The 21,388-nt window shown below is 71.1% G+C and overlaps 1 protein-coding gene across 1 annotated transcript in view; it reads left to right on the top strand.

The window, feature by feature from the left end:
• Positions 1-21,322, top strand: part of PRRC2A (proline rich coiled-coil 2A) — a 44,109-nt gene extending 22,787 nt beyond the window's left edge. The window contains 19 exon segments of the mRNA XM_030547969.1: positions 5,349-5,685; positions 7,433-7,637; positions 7,833-9,836; positions 10,151-10,386; positions 13,957-14,072; positions 14,161-14,296; positions 14,395-14,480; positions 15,646-15,873; positions 16,050-16,223; positions 17,499-17,576; positions 18,040-18,136; positions 18,215-18,452; positions 19,529-19,703; positions 19,705-19,773; positions 19,857-19,955; positions 20,028-20,222; positions 20,304-20,383; positions 20,473-20,633; positions 20,904-21,322. Of these exon segments, the coding sequence (XP_030403829.1) occupies positions 5,349-5,685; positions 7,433-7,637; positions 7,833-9,836; positions 10,151-10,386; positions 13,957-14,072; positions 14,161-14,296; positions 14,395-14,480; positions 15,646-15,873; positions 16,050-16,223; positions 17,499-17,576; positions 18,040-18,136; positions 18,215-18,452; positions 19,529-19,703; positions 19,705-19,773; positions 19,857-19,955; positions 20,028-20,222; positions 20,304-20,383; positions 20,473-20,633; positions 20,904-21,004 (4,815 nt within the window). The 3' untranslated portion in view covers positions 21,005-21,322.
• Positions 21,323-21,388: the final 66 nt, after the last annotated feature.

Genomic DNA, 21,388 nt, shown 5'->3' with positions numbered 1-21,388 from the left:
GGGGGTTGCTATGGGGTGCAGGGTGGCATGGGGGAGACATTGGGGGGCTCGCTGGGGGGAGTGCAGCCCGGCATGGGGGGAGACATTGGGGGGCTCGCTGGGGGGGTGCAGCCCGGCATGGGGGGAGACATTGGGGGGTCGCTTTGGGGTGCAGGGTGGCATGGGGGAGACATTGGGGGGCTCCCTGGGGGGGGGAGCCTGTCATGGGGGAAGCATTGGGCTCGCTGGGGGGCTGCAGCCCGGCATGGGGGCAGCCATTGGGGGGCTTGCTATGGGGTGCGGGGTGGCATGGGGGAGACATTGGGGGGCTCGCTGGGGGGCTGCAGCCCGGCATGGGGGAGACATTAGGGGGCTCGCTGGGAGGTGCAGCCCGGAATGGGGGGAACATTGGGGGGCTTGCTGGGGGGGTGCAGCCCGGCATGGGGGAGACATTGGGGGGCTCGTGGGGGGGGTGCAGCCCGGCATGGGGGCAAACATTCGGGGGCTCGCTGGGGGGGTGCAGTCTGGCATGGGGGCAGACATTGCGGGACTCGCTGGGGGGGATGCAGCCCGGCATGGGGGCAGACATTGGGGGGCTCGCTAGGGGGGTGCAGTCTGGCATGGGGGCAGACATTGGGGGGCTTGCTGGGGGGATGCAGCCCGGCATGGGGGCAAACATTCGGGGGCTTGCTGGGGGGGTGCAGTCTGGCATGGGGGCAGACATTGCGGGACTCGCTGGGGGGGATGCAGCCCGGCATGGGGGCAGACATTGGGGGGCTCGCTGGGGGGGATGCAGCCCGGCATGGGGGCAGACATTGGGGGGCTCGCTGGGGGGTTGCAGCCCTGCATGGGGGCAGACATTGGGCTCGCTGGGGGGGATGCAGCCCGGCATGGGGGAGGCATTGGGGAGTTTGCTGGGGGGGATGCAGCCCGGCATGGGGGAGACGTTGGGCTCGCTATGGGGTGAGGGGTGGCATGGGGGAGACGTTGGGGGGCTCGCTGGGGGGGTTGCAGCCTGGCATGGGGGAGGCGTTGGGGGGTTCGCTGGGGGGGATGCAGCCCGGCATGGGGGAGACGTTGGGGGGCTCGTTGGGGGATGCAGCCCGGAATGGGGGGAACATTGGGGGGCTCGCTGGGGGGGTGCAGCCCGGCATGGGGGGAACATTGGGGGGGCTCGCTGGGGGGCTGCAGCCCGGCATGGGGGAGACATTGGGGGGCTCGCTGGGGGGGTGCAGCCCGGCATTGGGCAGACATTGGGGGACTCGCTGGGGGGGGTGCAGCCCGGCATGGGGCAGACATTGGGGGGCTCGCTGGGGGGGTGCAGCCCGGCATTGGGCAGACATTGGGGGGCTTGCTATGGGGTGAGAGGTGGCATGGGGCAGACATTGGGGGACTCGTTGGGGGGGCGTGCAGCCCGGCATGGGGCAGACATTGGGGGGCTCGCTGGGGGGGTGCAGCCCGGCATTGGGCAGACATTGGGGGGCTTGCTATGGGGTGAGAGGTGGCATGGGGCAGACATTGGGCTCGCTGGGGGAGTGCAGCCCGGCATGGGGCAGACATTGGGGGGCTCGCTGGGGGGGGTACAGCCCGGCATGGGGGCAGACATTGGGGGGCTCGCTATGGGGTGAGGGGTGGAATGGGGCAGACATTGGGGGGCTCGCTGGGGGGGTGCAGCCCGGCATTGGGCAGACATTGGGGGACTCGCTGGGGGGGGTGCAGCCCGGCATGGGGCAGACATTGGGGGGGCTCGCTGGGGGGGTGCAGCCCGGCATGGGGCAGACATTGGGGGCTTGCTATGGGGTGAGAGGTGGCATGGGGCAGACATTGGGGGACTCGTTGGGGGGGGTGCAGCCCGGCATGGGGCAGACATTGGGGGGCTCGCTGGGGGGGTGCAGCCCGGCATTGGGCAGACATTGGGGGGCTTGCTATGGGGTGAGAGGTGGCATGGGGCAGACATTGGGCTCGCTGGGGGAGTGCAGCCCGGCATGGGGCAGACATTGGGGGGCTCGCTGGGGGGGGTACAGCCCGGCATGGGGGCAGACATTGGGGGGCTCGCTATGGGGTGAGGGGTGGAATGGGGCAGACCTTGGGGGGCTCGCTGGGGGGGTGCAGCCCGGCATGGGGCAGACCTTGGGGGGCTCGCTGGGGGGGTGCAGCCCGGCATGGGGCAGACATTGGGGGCTCGCTATGGGGTGAGGGGTGGAATGGGGCAGACATTGGGGGACTCGTTGGGGGGGGGTGCAGCCCGGCATGGGGCAGACATTGGGGGGCTCGCTGGGGGGGTGCAGCCCGGCATTGGGCAGACATTGGGGGGCTTGCTATGGGGTGAGAGGTGGCATGGGGCAGACATTGGGGGACTCGTTGGGGGGGAGTGCAGCCCGGCATGGGGCAGACATTGGGGGGCTCGCTGGGGGGGTGCAGCCCGGCATGGGGCAGACATTGGGGGCTCGCTATGGGGTGAGGGGTGGAATGGGGCAGACATTGGGGGACTCGTTGGGGGGGAGTGCAGCCCGGCATGGGGCAGACATTGGGGGGCTCGCTGGGGGGGTGCAGCCCGGCATTGGGCAGACATTGGGGGGCTTGCTATGGGGTGAGAGGTGGCATGGGGCAGACATTGGGCTCGCTGGGGGAGTGCAGCCCGGCATGGGGCAGACATTGGGGGGCTCGCTGGGGGGGGTACAGCCCGGCATGGGGGCAGACATTGGGGGGCTCGCTATGGGGTGAGGGGTGGAATGGGGCAGACATTGGGGGACTCGCTGGGGGGGTGCAGCCCGGCATGGGGCAGACCTTGGGGGGCTCGCTGGGGGGGTGCAGCCCGGCATGGGGCAGACATTGGGGGCTCGCTATGGGGTGAGGGGTGGAATGGGGCAGACATTGGGGGACTCGCTGGGGGGGGTGCAGCCCGGCATGGGGCAGACATTGGGGGCTCGCTATGGGGTGAGGGGTGGAATGGGGCAGACATTGGGGGACTCGCTGGGGGGGTGCAGCCCGGCATGGGGCAGACATTGGGGGACTCGCTGGGGGGGTGCAGCCCGGCATGGGGCAGACATTGGGGGCTCGCTATGGGGTGAGGGGTGGAATGGGGCAGACATTGGGGGGCTCGCTGGGGGGGTGCAGCCCGGCATGGGGCAGACATTGGGGGCTCGCTATGGGGTGAGGGGTGGCATGGGGCAGACATTGGGGGACTCGCTGGGGGGGTGCAGCCCGGCATGAGGCAGACATTGGGGGGCTCGCTGGGGGGGGTACAGCCCGGCATGAGGCAGACATTGGGGGACTCGCTGGGGGGGTGCAGCCCGGCATGAGGCAGACCTTGGGGGGCTCGCTATGGGGTGAGGGGTGGAATGGGGCAGACATTGGGGGACTCGCTGGGGGGGTGCAGCCCGGCATGGGGCAGACATTGGGGGGCTCGCTATGGGGTGAGGGGTGGAATGGGGCAGACATTGGGGGACTCGCTGGGGGGGTGCAGCCCGGCATGAGGCAGACATTGGGGGGCTCGCTGGGGGGGTGCAGCCCGGCATGGGGCAGACCTTGGGGGGCTCGCTATGGGGTGAGGGGTGGAATGGGGCAGACATTGGGGGACTCGCTGGGGGGTGCAGCCCGGCATGGGGCAGACCTTGGGGGGCTCGCTGGGGGGGTGCAGCCCGGCATGGGGCAGACATTGGGGGCTCGCTATGGGGTGAGGGGTGGAATGGGGCAGACATTGGGGGACTCGCTGGGGGGGGTGCAGCCCGGCATGGGGCAGACCTTGGGGGGCTCGCTGGGGGGGTGCAGCCCGGCATGGGGCAGACATTGGGGGGCTCGCTGTGGGGTGAGGGGTGGAATGGGGCAGACCTTGGGGGGCTCGCTATGGGGTGAGGGGTGGAATGGGGCAGACATTGGGCGCTCGCTGGGGGGGGTGCAGCCCGGCATGGGGCAGACATTGGGGGTTCGCTGGGGGGGATGCAGCCCGGCATGGGGCAGACCTTGGGGGGCTCGCTGGGGGGGTGCAGCCCGGCATGGGGCAGACATTGGGGGCTCGCTATGGGGTGAGGGGTGGCATGGGGCAGACATTGGGGGGCTCGCTGGGGGAGTGCAGCCCGGCATGGGGCAGACCTTGGGGGGCTCGCTGGGGGGGTGCAGCCCGGCATGGGGCAGACATTGGGGGCTCGCTGGGGGGGGTGCAGCCCGGCATGGGGCAGACCTTGGGGGGCTCGCTGGGGGGGTGCAGCCCGGCATGAGGCAGACATTGGGGGGCTCGCTGGGGGGGTGCAGCCCGGCATGGGGCAGACCTTGGGGGCTCGCTATGGGGTGAGGGGTGGCATGGGGCAGACATTGGGCTCGCTGGGGGGCTGCAGCCCGGCATGGGGCAGACCTTGGGGGGCTCGCTGGGGGGGTGCAGCCCGGCATGGGGCAGACATTGGGGGCTCGCTATGGGGTGAGGGGTGGAATGGGGCAGACCTTGGGGGGCTCGCTGGGGGGGGTGCAGCCCGGCATGGGGCAGACCTTGGGGGGCTCGCTGGGGGGGTGCAGCCCGGCATGGGGCAGACATTGGGGGGCTCGCTATGGGGTGAGAGGTGGCATGGGGCAGACATTGGGCTCGCTGGGGGAGTGCAGCCCGGCATGGGGCAGACATTGGGGGGCTCGCTGGGGGGGGTACAGCCCGGCATGGGGGCAGACATTGGGGGGCTCGCTATGGGGTGAGGGGTGGAATGGGGCAGACATTGGGGGACTCGCTGGGGGGGTGCAGCCCGGCATGGGGCAGACATTGGGGGACTCGCTGGGGGGGTGCAGCCCGGCATGGGGCAGACATTGGGGGCTCGCTATGGGGTGAGGGGTGGAATGGGGCAGACCTTGGGGGGCTCGCTGGGGGGCTGCAGCCCGGCATGGGGCAGACATTGGGGGCTCGCTATGGGGTGAGGGGTGGCATGGGGCAGACCTTGGGGGACTCGCTGGGGGGGTGCAGCCCGGCATGGGGCAGACATTGGGGGCTCGCTATGGGGTGAGGGGTGGCATGGGGCAGACATTGGGGGGCTCGCTGGGGGGGTACAGCCCGGCATGGGGGCAGACCTTGGGGGGCTCGCTGGGGGGGTGCAGCCCGGCATGGGGCAGACATTGGGGGCTCGCTATGGGGTGAGGGGTGGAATGGGGCAGACCTTGGGGGGCTCGCTGGGGGGGGTGCAGCCCGGCATGGGGCAGACCTTGGGGGACTCGCTGGGGGGGTGCAGCCCGGCATGGGGCAGACATTGGGGGCTCGCTGGGGGGGTGCAGCCCGGCATGGGGCAGACATTGGGCTCGCTGGGGGGGTGCAGCCCGGCATGGGGCAGACATTGGGGGCTCGCTATGGGGTGAGGGGTGGCATGGGGGGCCCCTAACCCCTCTGTGTCCCGCAGGAGCAGTTGCTGAAGCAGCAGCAGCAGTGGCAGCAGCAGCACGGGCCCCCCCCGGTGCCCGCCTCCCCCCAGCAGCAGGTGGCAGCAGCCTCCCTGGGGGGCCTGGGCCCCGCGCCTGGTATCCACCCTGCACAGGGGGCGGGGCAGCAGCAGGCCCCGCCCCCCCAGCAGCAGGCCCCGCCCAAGGCCATGTACCCGGGCTCTATGGGGCGCCCCCCGCCCATGCCCCAGATGAACTTCGACCCCCGCTGGATGGTGATCCCGCCCTACATGGACCCACGCATGATACAGGGGCGGCCGCCCATGGACTTCTACCCACCTGGGGTGCACCCCTCCGGTAAGCCCCGCCCACGCCTGGGTCACGTGACCCAGGGGGCGACCCACTAGCTGGGCTGCACCCCGGCCTGGGCCATGTCTAGCACAAGCCAGAAATGAGTTAGAGGCCTTCAAATCCCCAGGGCCTGATGAAATCGGCCTAGGGGATCTCGGCGCCGTTCCCGAGTCTCTCTGAAGTCCTGGGAGACGGGAGGGATTCCAGACGGCTGGAAAAGGGCAAATCTAGTGCCCAGCTCTCAAAAGGGAAATAAGGACAAACCGCCCCTGCCCTGTCAGCTTCACTGCTGTACCCGGAAAGATAGTGGAGCAAGTCATTCCGCAATCGATCTGCAAACCCCCGGGAGCTGCCGAGGGGCCAGTGCCAGCAGCCTGGGTTTGTGCAGAACAAAGTGTGTCAGAGCAGCCTGAGAGCCGCCTGTGACGGGCTCACAAGCCTTGTGCGGAGGGGGAAGCAGAGACGTTGTGTATCTGGGCTTTAGCAAAGCTTTTGCTACCGTCTCACGTGACCTTTTCCTAAACAAACTAGGGAAATACAACCTGGCTGGAGCTGCTAAAAGTGGGTGTGGAACTGGCTGGAAAACCGCTCCCAGAGAGCAGCTCTCAGCGGTTCCCCGTTGGGTGGAAGGACATAACGAGTGGGGTCCCGCAGGGATCGGTTCTGGGTCCGGTTCTCCTCAATATCTTCCTCGGTGATTTAGCTCATGGCATAGACAGTCCACTGATAAAGCGTGTGGACGATACCGAGCTGGGGGGTGGCGAGTGCTTTGGAGGGTAGGGTTAAAATTCAAACTGAGCTGGACAAACTGGAGAAATGGTCTGAAGTAACCAGGATGAAATTCAGTCAGGAGAAATGCAGAGTGCTCCACGTCGGAAGGAACAATCCGTTGCACACACAATGGGCAGTGACCCCCGGAAGGGGCACTGCGGACAGGGGGCTGGGGGTCCGGGTGGATCACACGCTAAATATGAGCCAACGGTGTAACCAAAAAAGCGAGCGTCCTTCTGGGCTGTGTTAGCAGGAGGGTCGTGAGCCAGACACGAGCAGTGATTCTGCCGCTCTGCTCCGGCCTCAGCTGGAGGGTTGGGTCCAGTTCTGGGCACCGCGGTTCAGGAGAGATGGGGACAGACTGGAGAAGGTCCAGGGAGGAGCGACCAAGAGGCGGAAAGGTCCAGGAGCCCTGAGCCGCGAGGGCAGGTGGGAAGAACTGGGTTGGTTTAGTCTGGAGAGGAGGCGCCCGAGGGGCCGAGATCACAGTTTTCGGGCGCCTGAACGGTCATTAGGAGGAGAAGGGAGGTACCCGCTGAGGCCAGGCCAAGGAGCAATGGGCTTAACTCAGGTTCAGGCTGGACAGGAGGAAGAATTCCTGGCTGTCCGGGTGGGTCGCGCTGGAATAACTTGCCGAGTCGCGTCGTGGGGGGTTGTTAAGAGCAGGTTGGCCGGAGCCCTGCGGGGACGCTCTGGAGAACACGGCGTGCAGGGCCCGGACCAGACGCCTCCCCAGGCCCCTTCCTGGGCTGAGACACCTGTTGGCCTGGCCACACCTGGTCACATGCTCCCAGCCAGCTGCAGTGGTTTGGGTTCCACCCCCCCTCTGCTCTGGCCTGTCACATGACTCATTAGTTCCCCCTACTCCTGGATCATGTGACTGCTGCCTGGGTCATGGGTAGGGCTAGTCTAAGCCAGGGGGCCTGTGGGTCTGGCTGGGGGGTGCCGGCCCTCTGACATGTGCTCTCTGCCCCCCCTCCAGGCCTGTTGCCCCGCGAGCGCTCCGACAGCGGGGGCTCTAGCTCGGAGCAGTTCGAGCGCCACACCCAGATCCTGCGGGAGCGGGGCACCCCACCCATGGACCCCAAGCTGGCCTGGGGTGGAGACGTCTTCGCCACCCCTGCCACCGACCCCCGGCCCCTGACCTCACCCCTCCGGCAGCCAGATGAGGAGGAGAAGGGCCTGCGGTGAGTGGGGAGGAAAGGGGGCTGGCAGCCACAGGTGTGGGGGGCAGTAGGGGTTTGGGGAGCTGTGGGGCCAAGCAGAGGACATTGATGGGGTGGGGGCAGGAGGGTCAGGCCTGGGGAAGGGGAGGTAGGGGACCAGGCAGTGGAGGGCCCAGCTGTTGGGCTGAGGCATGACGTCCCCTTCTCTCCCCCCAGGAGCGAGACGCCCCCCGTCCGCCTGTGGGAGGCCGCCACCCCCCAGCCCTACGTAGGCAGCTCCCCAGCCTTCGCCGAGAACGGCGCCCCGGCCCCCCTGCACCGCTTCCCAGGGGACGAGCCCCGTCCGGGGGGGCCCTGGCCAACCGGCCTTGCCCTGCCCCCCAACGCTCCAGGGGAGCTGGCCAGGAACGGGCGCCCCGAGCCCCTGGCCCAGCCCCCGCAGCGCCAGCTGGACGAGAAGGCCCCCAACGCCGAGCAGCCCAAGGAGCCCCTGGTGGCGCCCAAGAAACCCCCCAAGGAGGAGCCGGCCCTGCCCCCCAAGGAGGAGGCGCCACGCCGGGCCGAACGCCCCTTGCGCCAGCCGCACGACTTCCACCGGCCGCCACGGCGCGAGGCCAAGACGGAGACACGCTGGGGCCCCAGGCCGGGCAGCAGCCGGCGAGCAGACGAGCCGCCAGGTGGCGAGAAGCCCCCGCGCAGAGCCGGGCCCATCAAGAAACCCGCGCCCCCCAAGGAGGAAGCTGAGGAGCCGCGCCCCAAAGCCAAAGAGGGCACTGAGCCAGCGGGCGCCAAGCCAGACCCACAGCCCGGCCCCAAGGAGCCCCCCAAGCCAGGCAAGGAGGCCAAAGCCAAGGTGCTGGTGAACGGCACCATGGCAGGGCTGCCCAAGGAGCCGCAGGGGGCGCTGTCGCCCACCCGCCGGCGCCGGGAGTGTCCCTACGACCGCGGGGGCGGCGGCTACATGGGGCGCGGGCGCGCCCGGGGGCGGGGGGAGTACTTCGCCCGGGGGCGCGGCTTCCGGGGCGCCTACAGCGGGCGCGGCCGGGGCCGCAGCAGGGAGTTCCGCAGCTACCGGGAGCCATTCTACCGCCTGGAGGAGGGGCCAGGGCCCCGGGGTGCTGGGGGCGGCGCTCGGCCCCGCAATGCCAGCGAGACGCGCAGCGAAGGCTCCGAGTACGAGGAGATCCCCAAGCGCCGGCGCCAGCGCGGCTCGGAGACAGGCAGCGAGACCCACGAGAGCGCCAGCGACGTGGCCCACTCGGACAAGGAGGCAGCCCCGCCCCCGCTGGCCCCCCAGCCCACCAAGGGGGAGCGGCACCGGGGCCCAGGCGCCCTGCCCCGCTTCGCTGACAAGATCCCACCCCGCCTCTCGGAGCCGGGCGCCCGTGGCGGCCGCATCTTCACCCCCCGCGGCGTGCCCTCGCGCCGTGGCCGTGGGGGGGGGCGCCCCCCAGCCAGCACCTGGAGCCCCCCGGCCAAGCCCCCGCCGGGGAAGAAGCCAGAGAAGCAGGAGCCAGAGGCAGCGCCGGATTCGCCCGGCAAGGAGAAAGCACCGGGGCCCACTCTCCCGCCGCCGGAGGGCCTGGTCGGGTTCCAGGCTGCCCCCAAGCAGCAGGGGCCGCCCCCCAATGGTGCAGTGGATCGCAGCTTCGAGCGGCCCCCCCGCCGGCGGCGCCACGGCCGCTCGCAGCAGCAGGACAAGCCGCCCCGGTTCCGGCGGCTGAAGCAGGAGCGGGATAATGCGGCCCGGCTGAATGGGGAGCAGCGGGGCGGGCCGGGGGCCCCAGCGTACCCACCGCCCCCTGCCCCAGCCGAGGAAACAGTCTCCCGGCGTGTGGCCGGCGCCAAGTCCCCCGACCTGTCCAACCAGAACTCGGACCAGGCCAACGAGGAGTGGGAGACGGCCTCGGAGAGCAGCGACTTCACCGAACGCCGGGGCGGCGGGCCGGGCGACAAGGAGCCGGGGGGCCTGCTGCCCCAAGCCTTCCTGAAGGGGGGTGGCGCTCCGTCCCTGGGGGGCAGGGGGGCCGGCACCGACCTGACCCTCGCCCAGCGCAAGGAGATGTCTAAGCGCAGCTTCTCCAGCCAGCGGCCCGGCATGGACCGGCAGAACCGGCGCCCCAACCCTGGGCCCGGCAGTGGGGGCAAGGCTGGGAGCCGTGGGGGGCCCGGCAGCGGCCGCGGGGACAAGAGGACCTGGCCCTCGCCCAGGAACCGCAGGTGTGGGGGCCGAGGGGGAGGGGGACACAATGGGGGCGGACACAGGGACAGTGGGGGGCACGTGGGGTGGATGGTGGGTCCAGGGGAGAGGGGACTGGGGGCAGAGTTGACAGTGGCCTGCAGGCCCTGTGGGGGGGAGGCACTAATGGGGACTGATGAGCTGCGGGGGGTCGTTAACGATAATGGACTGTTACGGGGGAGGAGGGGACTCAGGTGGGCAGGGCCAAGGGGCACAGACACATTTCGGGGGGGCTGCAGGTGGGCAGGCCTGGGGAGCACCCAGCCGCCCCCCCAACTCGCTCTCTCCCCCCCAGCCGTCCGGCGGAGGAGCGCCCCCCAGGCCTGAGCCTGCCACCCGGGCCCACCACCAGCGCCGTCTACCGGCTGGACCACGTGGTGCCCAGCGACCCAGCCGGCATCCAGCAGGCCCTGGCTGAGCTCAGCAGCCGCCACGGTGCCCGCGCCAAGCAGCCACCCCCCGGCGCTGTCCCCCCCTCGAACCCCACGGCGCCAGCTCCCTTCCCCGCCCACCCGGGCGGCTACAGCCGAGGTAAGAGCCCACACGCCGGCCCTGGCGCCCCCTGCAGCAGGGTGGTGTAGCCAGAGCCCCCTCCTGCACCCCTCAGCCAGAGCCAGCACCCCATGCCCCCTCCTGCACCCCTCTGCCAGAGCCAGCACCCCATGTCCCCTCCTGCACCCCTCAGCCCCTCTCCCAGAGCCAGCACCCCTCGCCCCCTCCTGCACCCCTCAGCCCCTCTGCCAGAGCCAGCACCCCATGCCCCCTCCTGCACCCCTCTGCCAGAGCCAGCACCCCATGTCCCCTCCTGCACCCCTCAGCCCCTCTGCCAGAGCCAGCACCCCATGTCCCCTCCTGCACCCCTCAGCCCCTCTCCCAGAGCCAGCACCCCTCGCCCCCTCCTGCACCCCTCAGCCCCTCTCCCAGAGCCAGCACCCCATGTCCCCTCCTGCACCCCTCAGCCCCTCTCCCAGAGCCAGCACCCCATGTCCCCTCCTGCACCCCTCAGCCCCTCTGCCAGAGCCAGCACCCCATGCCCCCTCCTGCACCCCTCTGCCAGAGCCAGCACCCCATGTCCCCTCCTGCACCCCTCAGCCCCTCTGCCAGAGCCAGCACCCCATGCCCCCTCCTGCACCCCTCTGCCAGAGCCAGCACCCTATGCCCCCTCCTGCACCCCTCAGCCCCTCTGCCAGAGCCAGCACCCCATGCCCCCTCCTGCACCCCTCTGCCAGAGCCAGCACCCCATGCCCCCTCCTGCACCCCTCAGCCCCTCTGCCAGAGCCAGCACCCCATGCCCCCTCCTGCACCCCTCTGCCAGAGCCAGCACCCCATGCCCCCTCCTGCACCCCTCTGCCAGAGCCAGCACCCCATGCCCCCTCCACCCCTCTGCCAGAGCCAGCACCCCATGCCCCCCCCTGCACCCCTCAGCCCCTCTGCCAGAGCCAGCACCCCATGTCCCCTCCTGCACCCCTCAGCCCCTCTCCCAGAGCCAGCACCCCTCAGCCCCTCTGCCAGAGCCAGCACCCCATGTCCCCTCCTGCACCCTTCAGCCCCTCTGCCAGAGCCAGCACCCCATGCCCCCTCCACCCCTCTGCCAGAGCCAGCACCCCATGTCCCCTCCTGCACCCCTCTGCCAGAGCCAGCACCCCATGCCCCCTCCTGCACCCCTCAGCCCCTCTGCCAGAGCCAGCACCCCATGCCCCCTCCTGCACCCCTCTGCCAGAGCCAGCACCCCATGTCCCCTCCTGCACCCCTCAGCCCCTCTCCCAGAGCCAGCACCCCATGTCCCCTCCTGCACCCCTCAGCCCCTCTCCCAGAGCCAGCACACCCCCCCAAGCCCCTCCCCCAGCCTGGAGAGAGTGACGGACAGAGGGGGTGTGTGGAGGGGCGGGGTCTCAGGGATGGGGCGGGGCCGAAGGGAAGAGGCGGGGTAGATCCTTCCTTGCCCTTCAACTCAACAACTGATCTTGGGTGTCAGAAGGTGGGATTCTCTGCCCTACAGGGGGTAGACCCTGGGCCCCATTCGCTGCCCCCCTGAGCTGGCGCCCCTAGAGGGCATAGATCCCAGGCCCTATTTCCCCCATCCCCCCCTGGGCCAGCCAGCCCCATTCCCCGCCCCCCTGAGCCAGCCAGTCCCTGCCCTGGGGCCGGGGGGGGCCCTCTGCCCTACAGGGGGTAGACCCTGGGCCCCATTCCCTGCCCCCCTGAGCTGGTGCCCCTAGAGGGCATAGATCCCAGGCCCTATTTCCCCCATCCCCCCCGGGCCAGCCAGCCCCATTCCCCGCCCCCCCTGAGCCAGCCAGTCCCTGCCCTGGGGCCGGGGGCGGCCCTCTGCCCTACAGGGGGTAGACCCTGGGCCCCATTCCCTGCCCCCCTGAGCTGGCGCCCCTAGAGGGCATAGATCCCAGGCCCTATTTCCCCCATCCCCCCCGGGCCAGCCAGCCCCATTCCCCGCCCCCCTGAGCCAGCCAGTCCCTGCCCTGGGGCCGGGGGGGGCCCTCTGCCCTACAGGGGGTAGACCCTGGGCCCCATTCGCTGCCCCCCTGAGCTGGCGCCCCTAGAGGGCATAGATCCCAGGCCCTATTTCCCCCATCCCCCCCGGGCCAGCCAGCCCCATTCCCCGCCCCCCCTGAGCCAGCCAGTCCCTGCCCTGGGGCCGGGGGCGGCCCTCTGCCCTACAGGGGGTAGACCCTGGGCCCCATTCGCTGCCCCCCTGAGCTGGCGCTCCTAGAGGGCATAGATCCCAGGCCCTATTTCCCCCATCCCCCCCCAGGGCCAGCCAGCCCCATTCCCCGCCCCCCTGAGCCAGCCAGTCCCTGCCCTGGGGCCGGGGGGGGGGCCTCTGCCCTACAGGGGGTAGACCCTGGGCCCCATTCGCTGCCCCCCTGAGCTGGCGCCCCTAGAGGGCATAGACCCCAGGCCCTATTTCCCCCATCCCCCCCGGGCCAGCCAGCCCCATTCCCCGCCCCCCTGAGCCAGCCAGTCCCTGCCCTGGGGCCGGGGGCGGCCCTCTGCCCTACAGGGGGTAGACCCTGGGCCCCATTCGCTGCCCCCCTGAGCTGGCGCCCCTAGAGGGCATAGATCCCAGGCCCTATTTCCCCCATCCCCCCCGGGCCAGCCAGCCCCATTCCCCGCCCCCTCTGAGCCAGCCAGTCCCTGCCCTGGGGCCGGGGGGGGGCCCTCTGCCCTACAGGGGGTAGACCCTGGGCCCCATTCCCTGCCCCCCTGAGCTGGCGCCCCTAGAGGGCATAGATCCCAGGCCCTATTTCCCCCATCCCCCCCGGGCCAGCCAGCCCCATTTCCCGCCCCCCTGAGCCAGCCAGTCCCTGCCCTGGGGCCGGGGGGGGGCCCTCTGCCCTACAGGGGGTAGACCCTGGGCCCCATTCGCTGCCCCCCTGAGCTGGCGCCCCTAGAGGGCATAGATCCCAGGCCCTATTTCCCCCATCCCCCCCCGGGCCAGCCAGCCCCATTCCCCGCCCCCCTGAGCCAGCCAGTCCCTGCCCTGGGGCCGGGGGGGGGGCCCTCTGCCCTACAGGGGGTAGACCCTGGGCCCCATTCCCTGCCCCCCTGAGCTGGCGCCCCTAGAGGGCATAGACCCCAGGCCCTATTCCCCCCCACCCCACCCCAGCCCCGGGCCAGCCAGCCCCATTCCCCGCCCCCCCTGAGCTGGCGCCCCTAGAGGGCATAGACCCCAGGCCCTATTCCCCCCCACCCCACCCCAGCCCCGGGCCAGCCAGCCCCATTCTCTGCCCCCCTGAGCCAGCCAGTCCCTGCCCTGGGGCCGGGGGGAGCCGGCGCCCCCAGAGGTGACAGGCCCCTGCCCCATTCTCCGCCCCCCTGAGCCAGCCAGTCCCTGCCCTGGGGCCGGGGGGAGCCGGTGCCCCCCAGAGGGGACAGGTCCCTGCCCCATTCCCTGCCCCATTCTCCGCCCCCCTGAGCCAGCCAGTCCCTGCCCTGGGGCCGGGGGGAGCCGGCGCCCCCAGAGGTGACAGGCCCCTGCCCCATTCCCTGCCCCCCTGAGCCAGCCAGTCCCTGTCCTGGGGCCGGGGGGAGCCGGTGCCCCCCAGAGGGCAGGAACGCACTGACCCCACCTCTCGGTTTCAGAACCTCCGTTCCTGGCCAAGCCCCAGCTGCTTCAGTCGGGCACCAGAGCCCTGGGCGACGTCCCCGGGGTTAACGGCTTCCTCCCCCGGCGCCGCGACCGGCCCCACAAGCAGGAGGTGAGAGGGGACAGAGGGAATGGGGGAGCCCCTCCCCAACCGCTCCCGCCCCGCAGCATTAACACCCTTCCTTCTTCGTCCCCCGCAGGACTCCCTGGGCTATTCCCGCAGCCCCGGCTTCCCCGGCCCCAAGCAGGACCCTCCGGGAGCCCACCTGGCCCAGCGCGGCAGAAGCAGCTCCTCCGAGGGGCTGGCGCCCCACATCTGGAGCCGGCTGCAATCCAGTAAGGAGCTGGGGGCAGTACCCAGTCGTGCTTCAGGGGGCAGGAGGCAGTTTGGGTGGCTGCTGACAGATCCCCTCACCCGAGCTCTGCCCCCCCAGGTGTCCCCAGGAAAAGCTATCGGCCCAGATCTGTGGAGCCGTGGATCGACCCGTTAAATGCCTTTGAAGACGTCGTTAGCACAGAGGTGAGGGGCGGGGTCAGCAGGGGGCTCTGTCCCCGGGCAGTCAGGGCTCCCCATTGCCCCAGGGCGGCGCTAGGGGCTGGGCTGCAGGGAGCGAGGGGGGCAGCAGGGGGCGCTGTCCCCAGGCAGTCAGGGCTCCCCATTGCCCCAGGGCGGTGCTAGGGGCTGGGCTGCAGGGAGCGAGGGGGGCAGCAGGGGGCGCTGTCCCTGGGCAGTCAGGGCTCCCCATTGCCCCAGGGCGGGGCTAGGGGCTGGGCTGCAGGGGGTGGGGGCAGCAGGGGGCGCTGTCCCCAGGCAGTCAGGGCTCCCCATTGCCCCAGGGCGGCGCTAGGGGCTGGGCTGCAGGGAGCGAGGGGGGCAGCAGGGGGGCGCTGTCCCCAGGCAGTCAGGGCTCCCCATTGCCCCAGGGCGGCGCTAGGGGCTGGGCTGCAGGGAGCGAGGGGGGCAGCAGGGGGCGCTGTCCCCGGGCAGTCAGGGCTCCCCATTGCCCCAGGGCGGCGCTAGGGGCTGGGCTGCAGGGAGCGAGGGGGGCAGCAGGGGGCGCTGTCCCCGGGCAGTCAGGGCTCCCCATTGCCCCAGGGCGGGGCTAGGGGCTGGGCTGCAGGGGGTGGGGGCAGCAGGGGGCGCTGTCCCCAGGCAGTCAGGGCTCCCCATTGCCCCAGGGCGGCGCTAGGGGCTGGGCTGCAGGGAGCGAGGGGGGCAGCAGGGGGGCGCTGTCCCCAGGCAGTCAGGGCTCCCCATTGCCCCAGGGCGGCGCTAGGGGCTGGGCTGCAGGGAGCGAGAGGGGGCAGCAGGGGGCGCTGTCCCCGGGCAGTCAGGGCTCCCCATGGCCCCAGGGTGGCGCTAGGGGCTGGGCTGCAGGGAGCGAGGGGGGCAGCAGGGGGCGCTGTCCCCAGACAGTCAGGGCTCCCCATTGCCCCAGGGCGGCGCTAGGGGCTGGGCTGCAGGGAGCGAGGGGGGCAGCAGGGGGCACTGTCCCCGGGCAGTCAGGGCTCCCCATTGCCCCAGGGCGGGGCTAGGGGCTGGGCTGCAGGGAGCGAGGGGGGCAGCAGGGGGCACTGTCCCCGGGCAGTCAGGGCTCCCCATTGCCCCAGGGCGGGGCTAGGGGGCAGCAGGGGGATCTCCCCTGACAGTCGGGGCTGCCCCCTAACGCCCCCCACCCCCCCAGATGAGCCAGTCGGACAGCGGGGTGGATCTCAGCAGCGACTCCCAGGTCTCGTCCGCCAGCTGCAGCCAGCGCAGCTCCCCCGATGGTGGGCTGAAGGCGACCCCCGAGCCTGGCGTGGGGGGCATGCGGGGTGCCGAGCCAGTGGCCACCGGAGGCGAGGGGGCCGCGCCCCAGGAGCAGGGCAGGAGGCCGGCGCCCAAAGACACCAGCCCTCACGAGGACAGGAAGGTCGGAGGGGGGCTGGGGACGATCTGCTGGGGGGCGGGGATGGCTGGAGGGGGTCGGAACGGCTCAGAGGTGGGGATGGTGGGGGCTGATCGGCTGGGGGGGAACAGCTGGGTTGGGAACTTGGAATGGGTGGGGGGGCGGGGATGGGGGCCATGACTTACCTCTCCCCACCCCAGCAGGCTGGCAGCCCCCCAGCTCCCTCCCGGGCCGCCCCCGGCCCAGGCCCCATTGGGACTGACCACTCCCAGCGAGCCGAGAGGGTCAGGGAGAGCGGGGGGGGCCCCAAGCCCAGTCCGGAGTCAGCGACCCCCAGCACCGGCCCCCCCATCCAGTTTGGGGCCAGCGACAAGGTGAGCAGCACCCTGGACGCCGGGTCTTGATCCGGGGTGAGGGCTGGGGGCCAGGATGCCTGGGTTCTCTCCTGGTCTGGGTGAGGGGCTGGGGGCCAGGTACCAGGATGCCTGGGTTCTCTCCTGGTCTGGGTGAGGGGCTGGGGGCCAGGTACCAGGATGCCTGGGTTCTCTCCTGGTCTGGGTGAGGGGCTGGGGGCCAGGTACCAGGATGCCTGGGTTCTCTCCTGGTCTGGGTGAGGGGCTGGGGCCAGGTACCAGGATGCCTGGGTTCTCTCCTGGTCTGGGTGAGGGCTGGGGCCAGGTACCAGGATGCCTGGGTTCTCTCCTGGTCTGGGTGAGGGGCTGGGGCCAGGTACCAGGATGCCTGGGTTCTCTCCTGGTCTGGGTGAGGGGCTGGGGGCCAGGTACCAGGATGCCTGGGTTCTCTCCTGGTCTGGGTGAGGGGCTGGGGGCCAGGTACCAGGACGCCTGGGTTCTCTCCTGGTCTGGGTGAGGGGCTGGGGGCCAGGTACCAGGATGCCTGGGTTCTCTCCTGGTCTGGGTGAGGGGCTGGGGCCAGGTACCAGGATGCCTGGGTTCTCTCCTGGTCTGGGTGAGGGGCTGGGGGCCAGGTACCAGGATGCCTGGGTTCTCTCCTGGTCTGGGTGAGGGGCTGGGGCCAGGTACCAGGATGCCTGGGTTCTCTCCTGGTCTGGGTGAGGGGCTGGGGGCCAGGATGCCTGGGTTCTCTCCTGGTCTGGGTGAGGGGCTGGGGGCCAGGATGCCTGGGTTCTCTCCTGGTCTGGGTGAGGGGCTGGGGGCCAGGTACCAGGATGCCTGGGTTCTCTCCTGGTCTGGGTGAGGGGCTGGGGCCAGGTACCAGGATGCCTGGGTTCTCTCCTGGTCTGGGTGAGGGGCTGGGGCCAGGTACCAGGATGCCTGGGTTCTCTCCTGGTCTGGGTGAGGGGCTGGGGGCCAGGTACCAGGACGCCTGGGTTCTCTCCTGGTCTGGGTGAGGGGCTGGGGCCAGGTACCAGGATGCCTGGGTTCTCTCCTGGTCTGGGTGAGGGGCTGGGTGCCAGGACGCCTGGGTTCTCTCCTGGTCTGGGTGAGGGGCTGGGGGCCAGGTACCAGGATGTCTGGGTTCTCTCCTGGTCTGGGTGAGGGGCTGGGGCTAGGACACCTGGGGTCTCTCTTGGGTCTGGCTGGGGGCCAGGACACCTGGGTTCTCTCTTGGGTCTGGCTGGGGGCCAGGACGCCTGGGTTCCATTCACCTGGCTCCCGTCCCCGCAGGACACTGACCTGGGGCTGCTTGTGAGCGAGGGCAGCAAAGCTGGCAAGGAGCCCCCGGCCCTGGGCCTCACGGAGGGGGTGAGTTGGGGGAAGCAGCATCCCAGGACTCCTGGGTCCTGTCCCAGGTGTGGGAGGGGGAGTCCTAGGACTCCTGGGTCCCAGCCTGGCTCTGGGAAGGGCTGGGGGAGGGTGTGTCCCAGGATTCCTGGGTCCCATCCAGAGGAGGGGGAGGGGGCGTCCCGGGTCCTGTCCCGGCTGGGGGAGGGAGAGGGGGTGTCCCAGGATTCCTGGGTCCCATCCAGAGGAGGGGGAGGGGGCGTCCCGGGTCCTGTCCCGGCTGGGGGAGGGAGAGGGGGTGTCCCAGGATTGCTGGGTCCTGTCTCGGCTCTGGGAGGGGGCCAGGATTGGGGGACGGGGAGTCCCAGGACTCCTGGGTCCTGTCCCGGTAGGGGAGGGGGAGGGGGCGTCCCAGGACCCCTGGTTCTCGTCTTGTCTCCCCCCGGCCAAGCGTGGCTTTCACCGGCTGTTCTTCTCTCCCCAGCTGGCAGGCGCGTCCCGGGAGTGGGAGCTGCACCCGGCCCCCCAGCCCAGAGCCCTGGGGCCGGCCTGCCCCCCGGCGGAGCCCTTGGCGTTCTCAGGTAGGGGTGGGCAGCATGGGGCGCTGGGGGGCCGTGGGGCCAGCCTGGGGTCTCATTGCTCACTGCTTCCCCCTGCAGGTGAGAGGGGGCTGAGCCAGCGGCCCTACCCCGAGCTCTTCTTCGGCAGCCAGCCCGGCGTGGCCCAGGTACCCTCCGTCTGGCCGGGGCGGGGCAGGGGGGCTGGCCGGGGGGCTGGCCCTCTGTCTGACCCGTGCCCTCTGCCCCCCCAGCAGGTGCCCTGCCCCCCTGTGGAGTCCCAGCTCAATGGCAGCAGCAGCAGCTTCCGCCCGGGGACCCCTTCGCTGCATCTGTACAGGTAAGGGGGAGCGGGGGTCCCCTGAGCCAGCCGCCTGGCGGGGAGGGGGGTCCCCGTATTCCCTGCCCCACCCCAGAGCCAGCTGCCTGTTGGGCGAGGGGTCCCCGTATTCCCAGCCCCAGAGCCAGCCCCCTGTTGGGCGAGGGGTCCCTGTATTCCCAGCCCCAGAGCCAGCTCCCTGTTGGGCGAGGGGTCCCCGTATTCCCAGTCCCAGAGCCAGCCCCCTGTTGGGCGAGGGGTCCCTGTATTCCCAGCCCCAGAGCCAGCTCCCTGTTGGGCGAGGGGTCCCCGTATTCCCAGCCACAGGGTCCAGCCCCAGAGCCAGCCTCCTGTTGGGCGAGGGGTCCCCGTATTCCCAGCCCCAGAGCCAGCCCCCTGTTGGGCGAGGGGTCCCTGTATTCCCAGCCCCAGAGCCAGCTCCCTGTTGGGCGAGGGGTCCCCGTATTCCCAGCCCCAGAGCCAGCCCCCTGTTGGGCGAGGGGTCCCCGTATTCCCAGCCCCAGAGCCAGCCCCCTGTTGGGCGAGGGGTCCCCGTATTCCCAGCCCCAGAGCCAGCCCCCTGTTGGGCGAGGGGTCCCCGTATTCCCAGCCCCAGAGCCAGCTCCCTGTTGGGCGAGGGGTCCCCGTATTCCCAGCCCCAGAGCCAGCTCCCTGTTGGGCGAGGGGTCCCCGTATTCCCAGCCCCAGAGCCAGCTCCCTGTTGGGTGAGGGGTCCCTGTATTCCCAGCCCCCTGTTGGGCGAGGGGTCCCCGTATTCCCAGCCCCAGAGCCAGCTCCCTGTTGGGCGAGGGGTCCCCGTATTCCCAGCCCCAGAGCCAGCTCCCTGTTGGGCGAGGGGTCCCCGTATTCCCAGCCCCAGAGCCAGCTCCCTGTTGGGCGAGGGGTCCCCGTATTCCCAGCCCCAGAGCCAGCCCCCTGTTGGGCGAGGGGTCCCTGTATTCCCAGCCCCAGAGCCAGCCCCCTGTTGGGCGAGGGGTCCCCGTATTCCCAGCCCCAGAGCCAGCCTCCTCTTAGGCGAGGGGTCCCTGGGTACCCCCCTGCCCCAGAGCCGTCCGTGACCCCGTCTGTCTCCGCAGATCCCAGCACTTGTACCTGCAGCCTGGCCCAGCCCCCAGCTCCCCGGCGGCCCCTGTCCTGCCCGGCTCGGCCCTGCTCTCGGGGGTGGCCCTCAAGGGCCAGTATGTGGAGTTCTCGGCCCTGCAGGCGGCCGAGCTGGCCAAGCTGCCGGCCACGGGGCTGCTCTACCAGGCGGCCCCCCCCCTTCCTCTACAGCCCCCCCTTCTGTGCCGGCCAGCTGGGCCCCGAGCAGCCCCTACTCCAGGTACGTGGTGGGGGAGGGGAGAGGAGGGGGCGGGGCTCCCTGCACCTGGCTCCGCCCCCTGATCACCAGTTCCTCCCCTCCAGGTGCGGCAGGAGCTGAACCCCCCCTCGGATTTCTACCCAGGCTCCCTGGCGCAGGCCAATCAGAGCAACTTCCTGCAGGCCCCGGGCCCCGCCCAGCAGGTAAGCCCTGCCCTCAGCTTGCTGGCTCCGCCCCCAGCCCCGCCCCACGTGCTGACCCCTCTCCCCCTGCAGATGCTGCTGCCTGTGGTGGAGTCACAGCTGCCCCCGGTGGTGAACTTCAGCTCCCTGCAGCAGGGGGCGCCAGCCGCCCCCCCACCACTGCCCCTGGTGCCCGTCACCCCGGCCCTGCGGCCCCCGGGGCAGCTGGCCGGGCGCCTGGTCCCCTCGCCCGTCCGCGCCTTCCCCCATGGCATGGGGCGCACGGAGGTAAGGGGGGCTGGCCGGGGGGTGGGGGGAGGTGGGGGGCGGGAGGGGCCCTGGCTGACCCCTGCTCCCCTCTCCCCACAGCTGCACCCCGTGGAGCTGAAGCCCTTCCCCGAGTACCGGAAGCTGAGCAGCCTGGGGGGTCGAGCCCCATCAGTGGGCAGGTGAGTGGGAGTGGGGGGGAGGCTGAACCCCAGGGGTCCCCCTCCCACTGTGGCCCCCTCACCTACTCTCCTCTCCCCTCCCCCCACAGAGCCTGCGTTGGCCCCTTCAGCTCCCGCCTCCGGGCCCCAGGATCCAGCTACGCAGGGGGCAGCCGCAGCCAGCGCCCAGATGGGGGCCCGCTGGTGAGCCTGGGGCCCCTCCCCATGGGGGGGTGCTGCCCCGATCCAGCCCCATGGCCTCTCCCCTCAGGGGGACACTGCCCTGATGCGGCTCCACGGCCTCTCCCTGCGAGGGGGCCCTTTCCCGCTGGGGGGTGCTGCCTTGATCTGGCCCCATGGCCTCTCCCCCGATCCAGCCCCTGGGCCTTTCCCGCTGGGGGGCGCTGCCCTGATCCGGCCCCATGGCCTCTCCCCTCAGGGGGACACTGCCCTGATGCGGCTCCATGGCCTCTCCCTGCGAGGGGGCCCTTTCCTGCTGGGGGGTGCTGCCCCAATCCGGCCCCATGGCCTCTCCCCTCAGGGGGACACTGCCCTGATGCGGCTCCACGGTCTCTCCCTGCGAGGGGGCCCTTTCCTGCTGGGGGGTGCTGCCTTGATCCGTCCCCATGGCCTCTCCCCTGATCCAGCCCCTGGGCCTTTCCCGCTGGGGGGCGCTGCCCTGATCCGTCCCCATGGTCTCTTACCTCAGGGGGTGCTGCCCCCAATCCAGCACCCTCCATGCTGAGGGGGCACTGGCCCCCTCTGGCCTCAGCACAAGGAATGGGGCTTCGGGCTTGATCTGCATGTAGGGGGGGTAAGTTGCACCCCGTGTGTCTGACTCTCGCTCCCCCCAGGTCTCCCCATCGGACGTTCTCTGCTGGACCCCCAGGCCCTGGGAGCGCCACCCCCTAGCCCGTGAGGGGCCCCCCACCCACCGGCCCCCCAGCCAGAGTGACAAGCAGGATCCTGGCCTCAGCCATCAGCGCTAGCCTGGCCTGCCACCAGACTGGGCCAGGGGGTGGCCCC

The sequence above is a fragment of the Gopherus evgoodei genome, unplaced genomic scaffold (assembly GCF_007399415.2).
Source record: "Gopherus evgoodei ecotype Sinaloan lineage unplaced genomic scaffold, rGopEvg1_v1.p scaffold_78_arrow_ctg1, whole genome shotgun sequence".
Classification (NCBI taxonomy): domain Eukaryota; kingdom Metazoa; phylum Chordata; order Testudines; family Testudinidae; genus Gopherus; species Gopherus evgoodei.
Note: the sequence above shows the minus strand (reverse complement) of the source record. Positions and strands in the feature narration are given on the sequence as shown.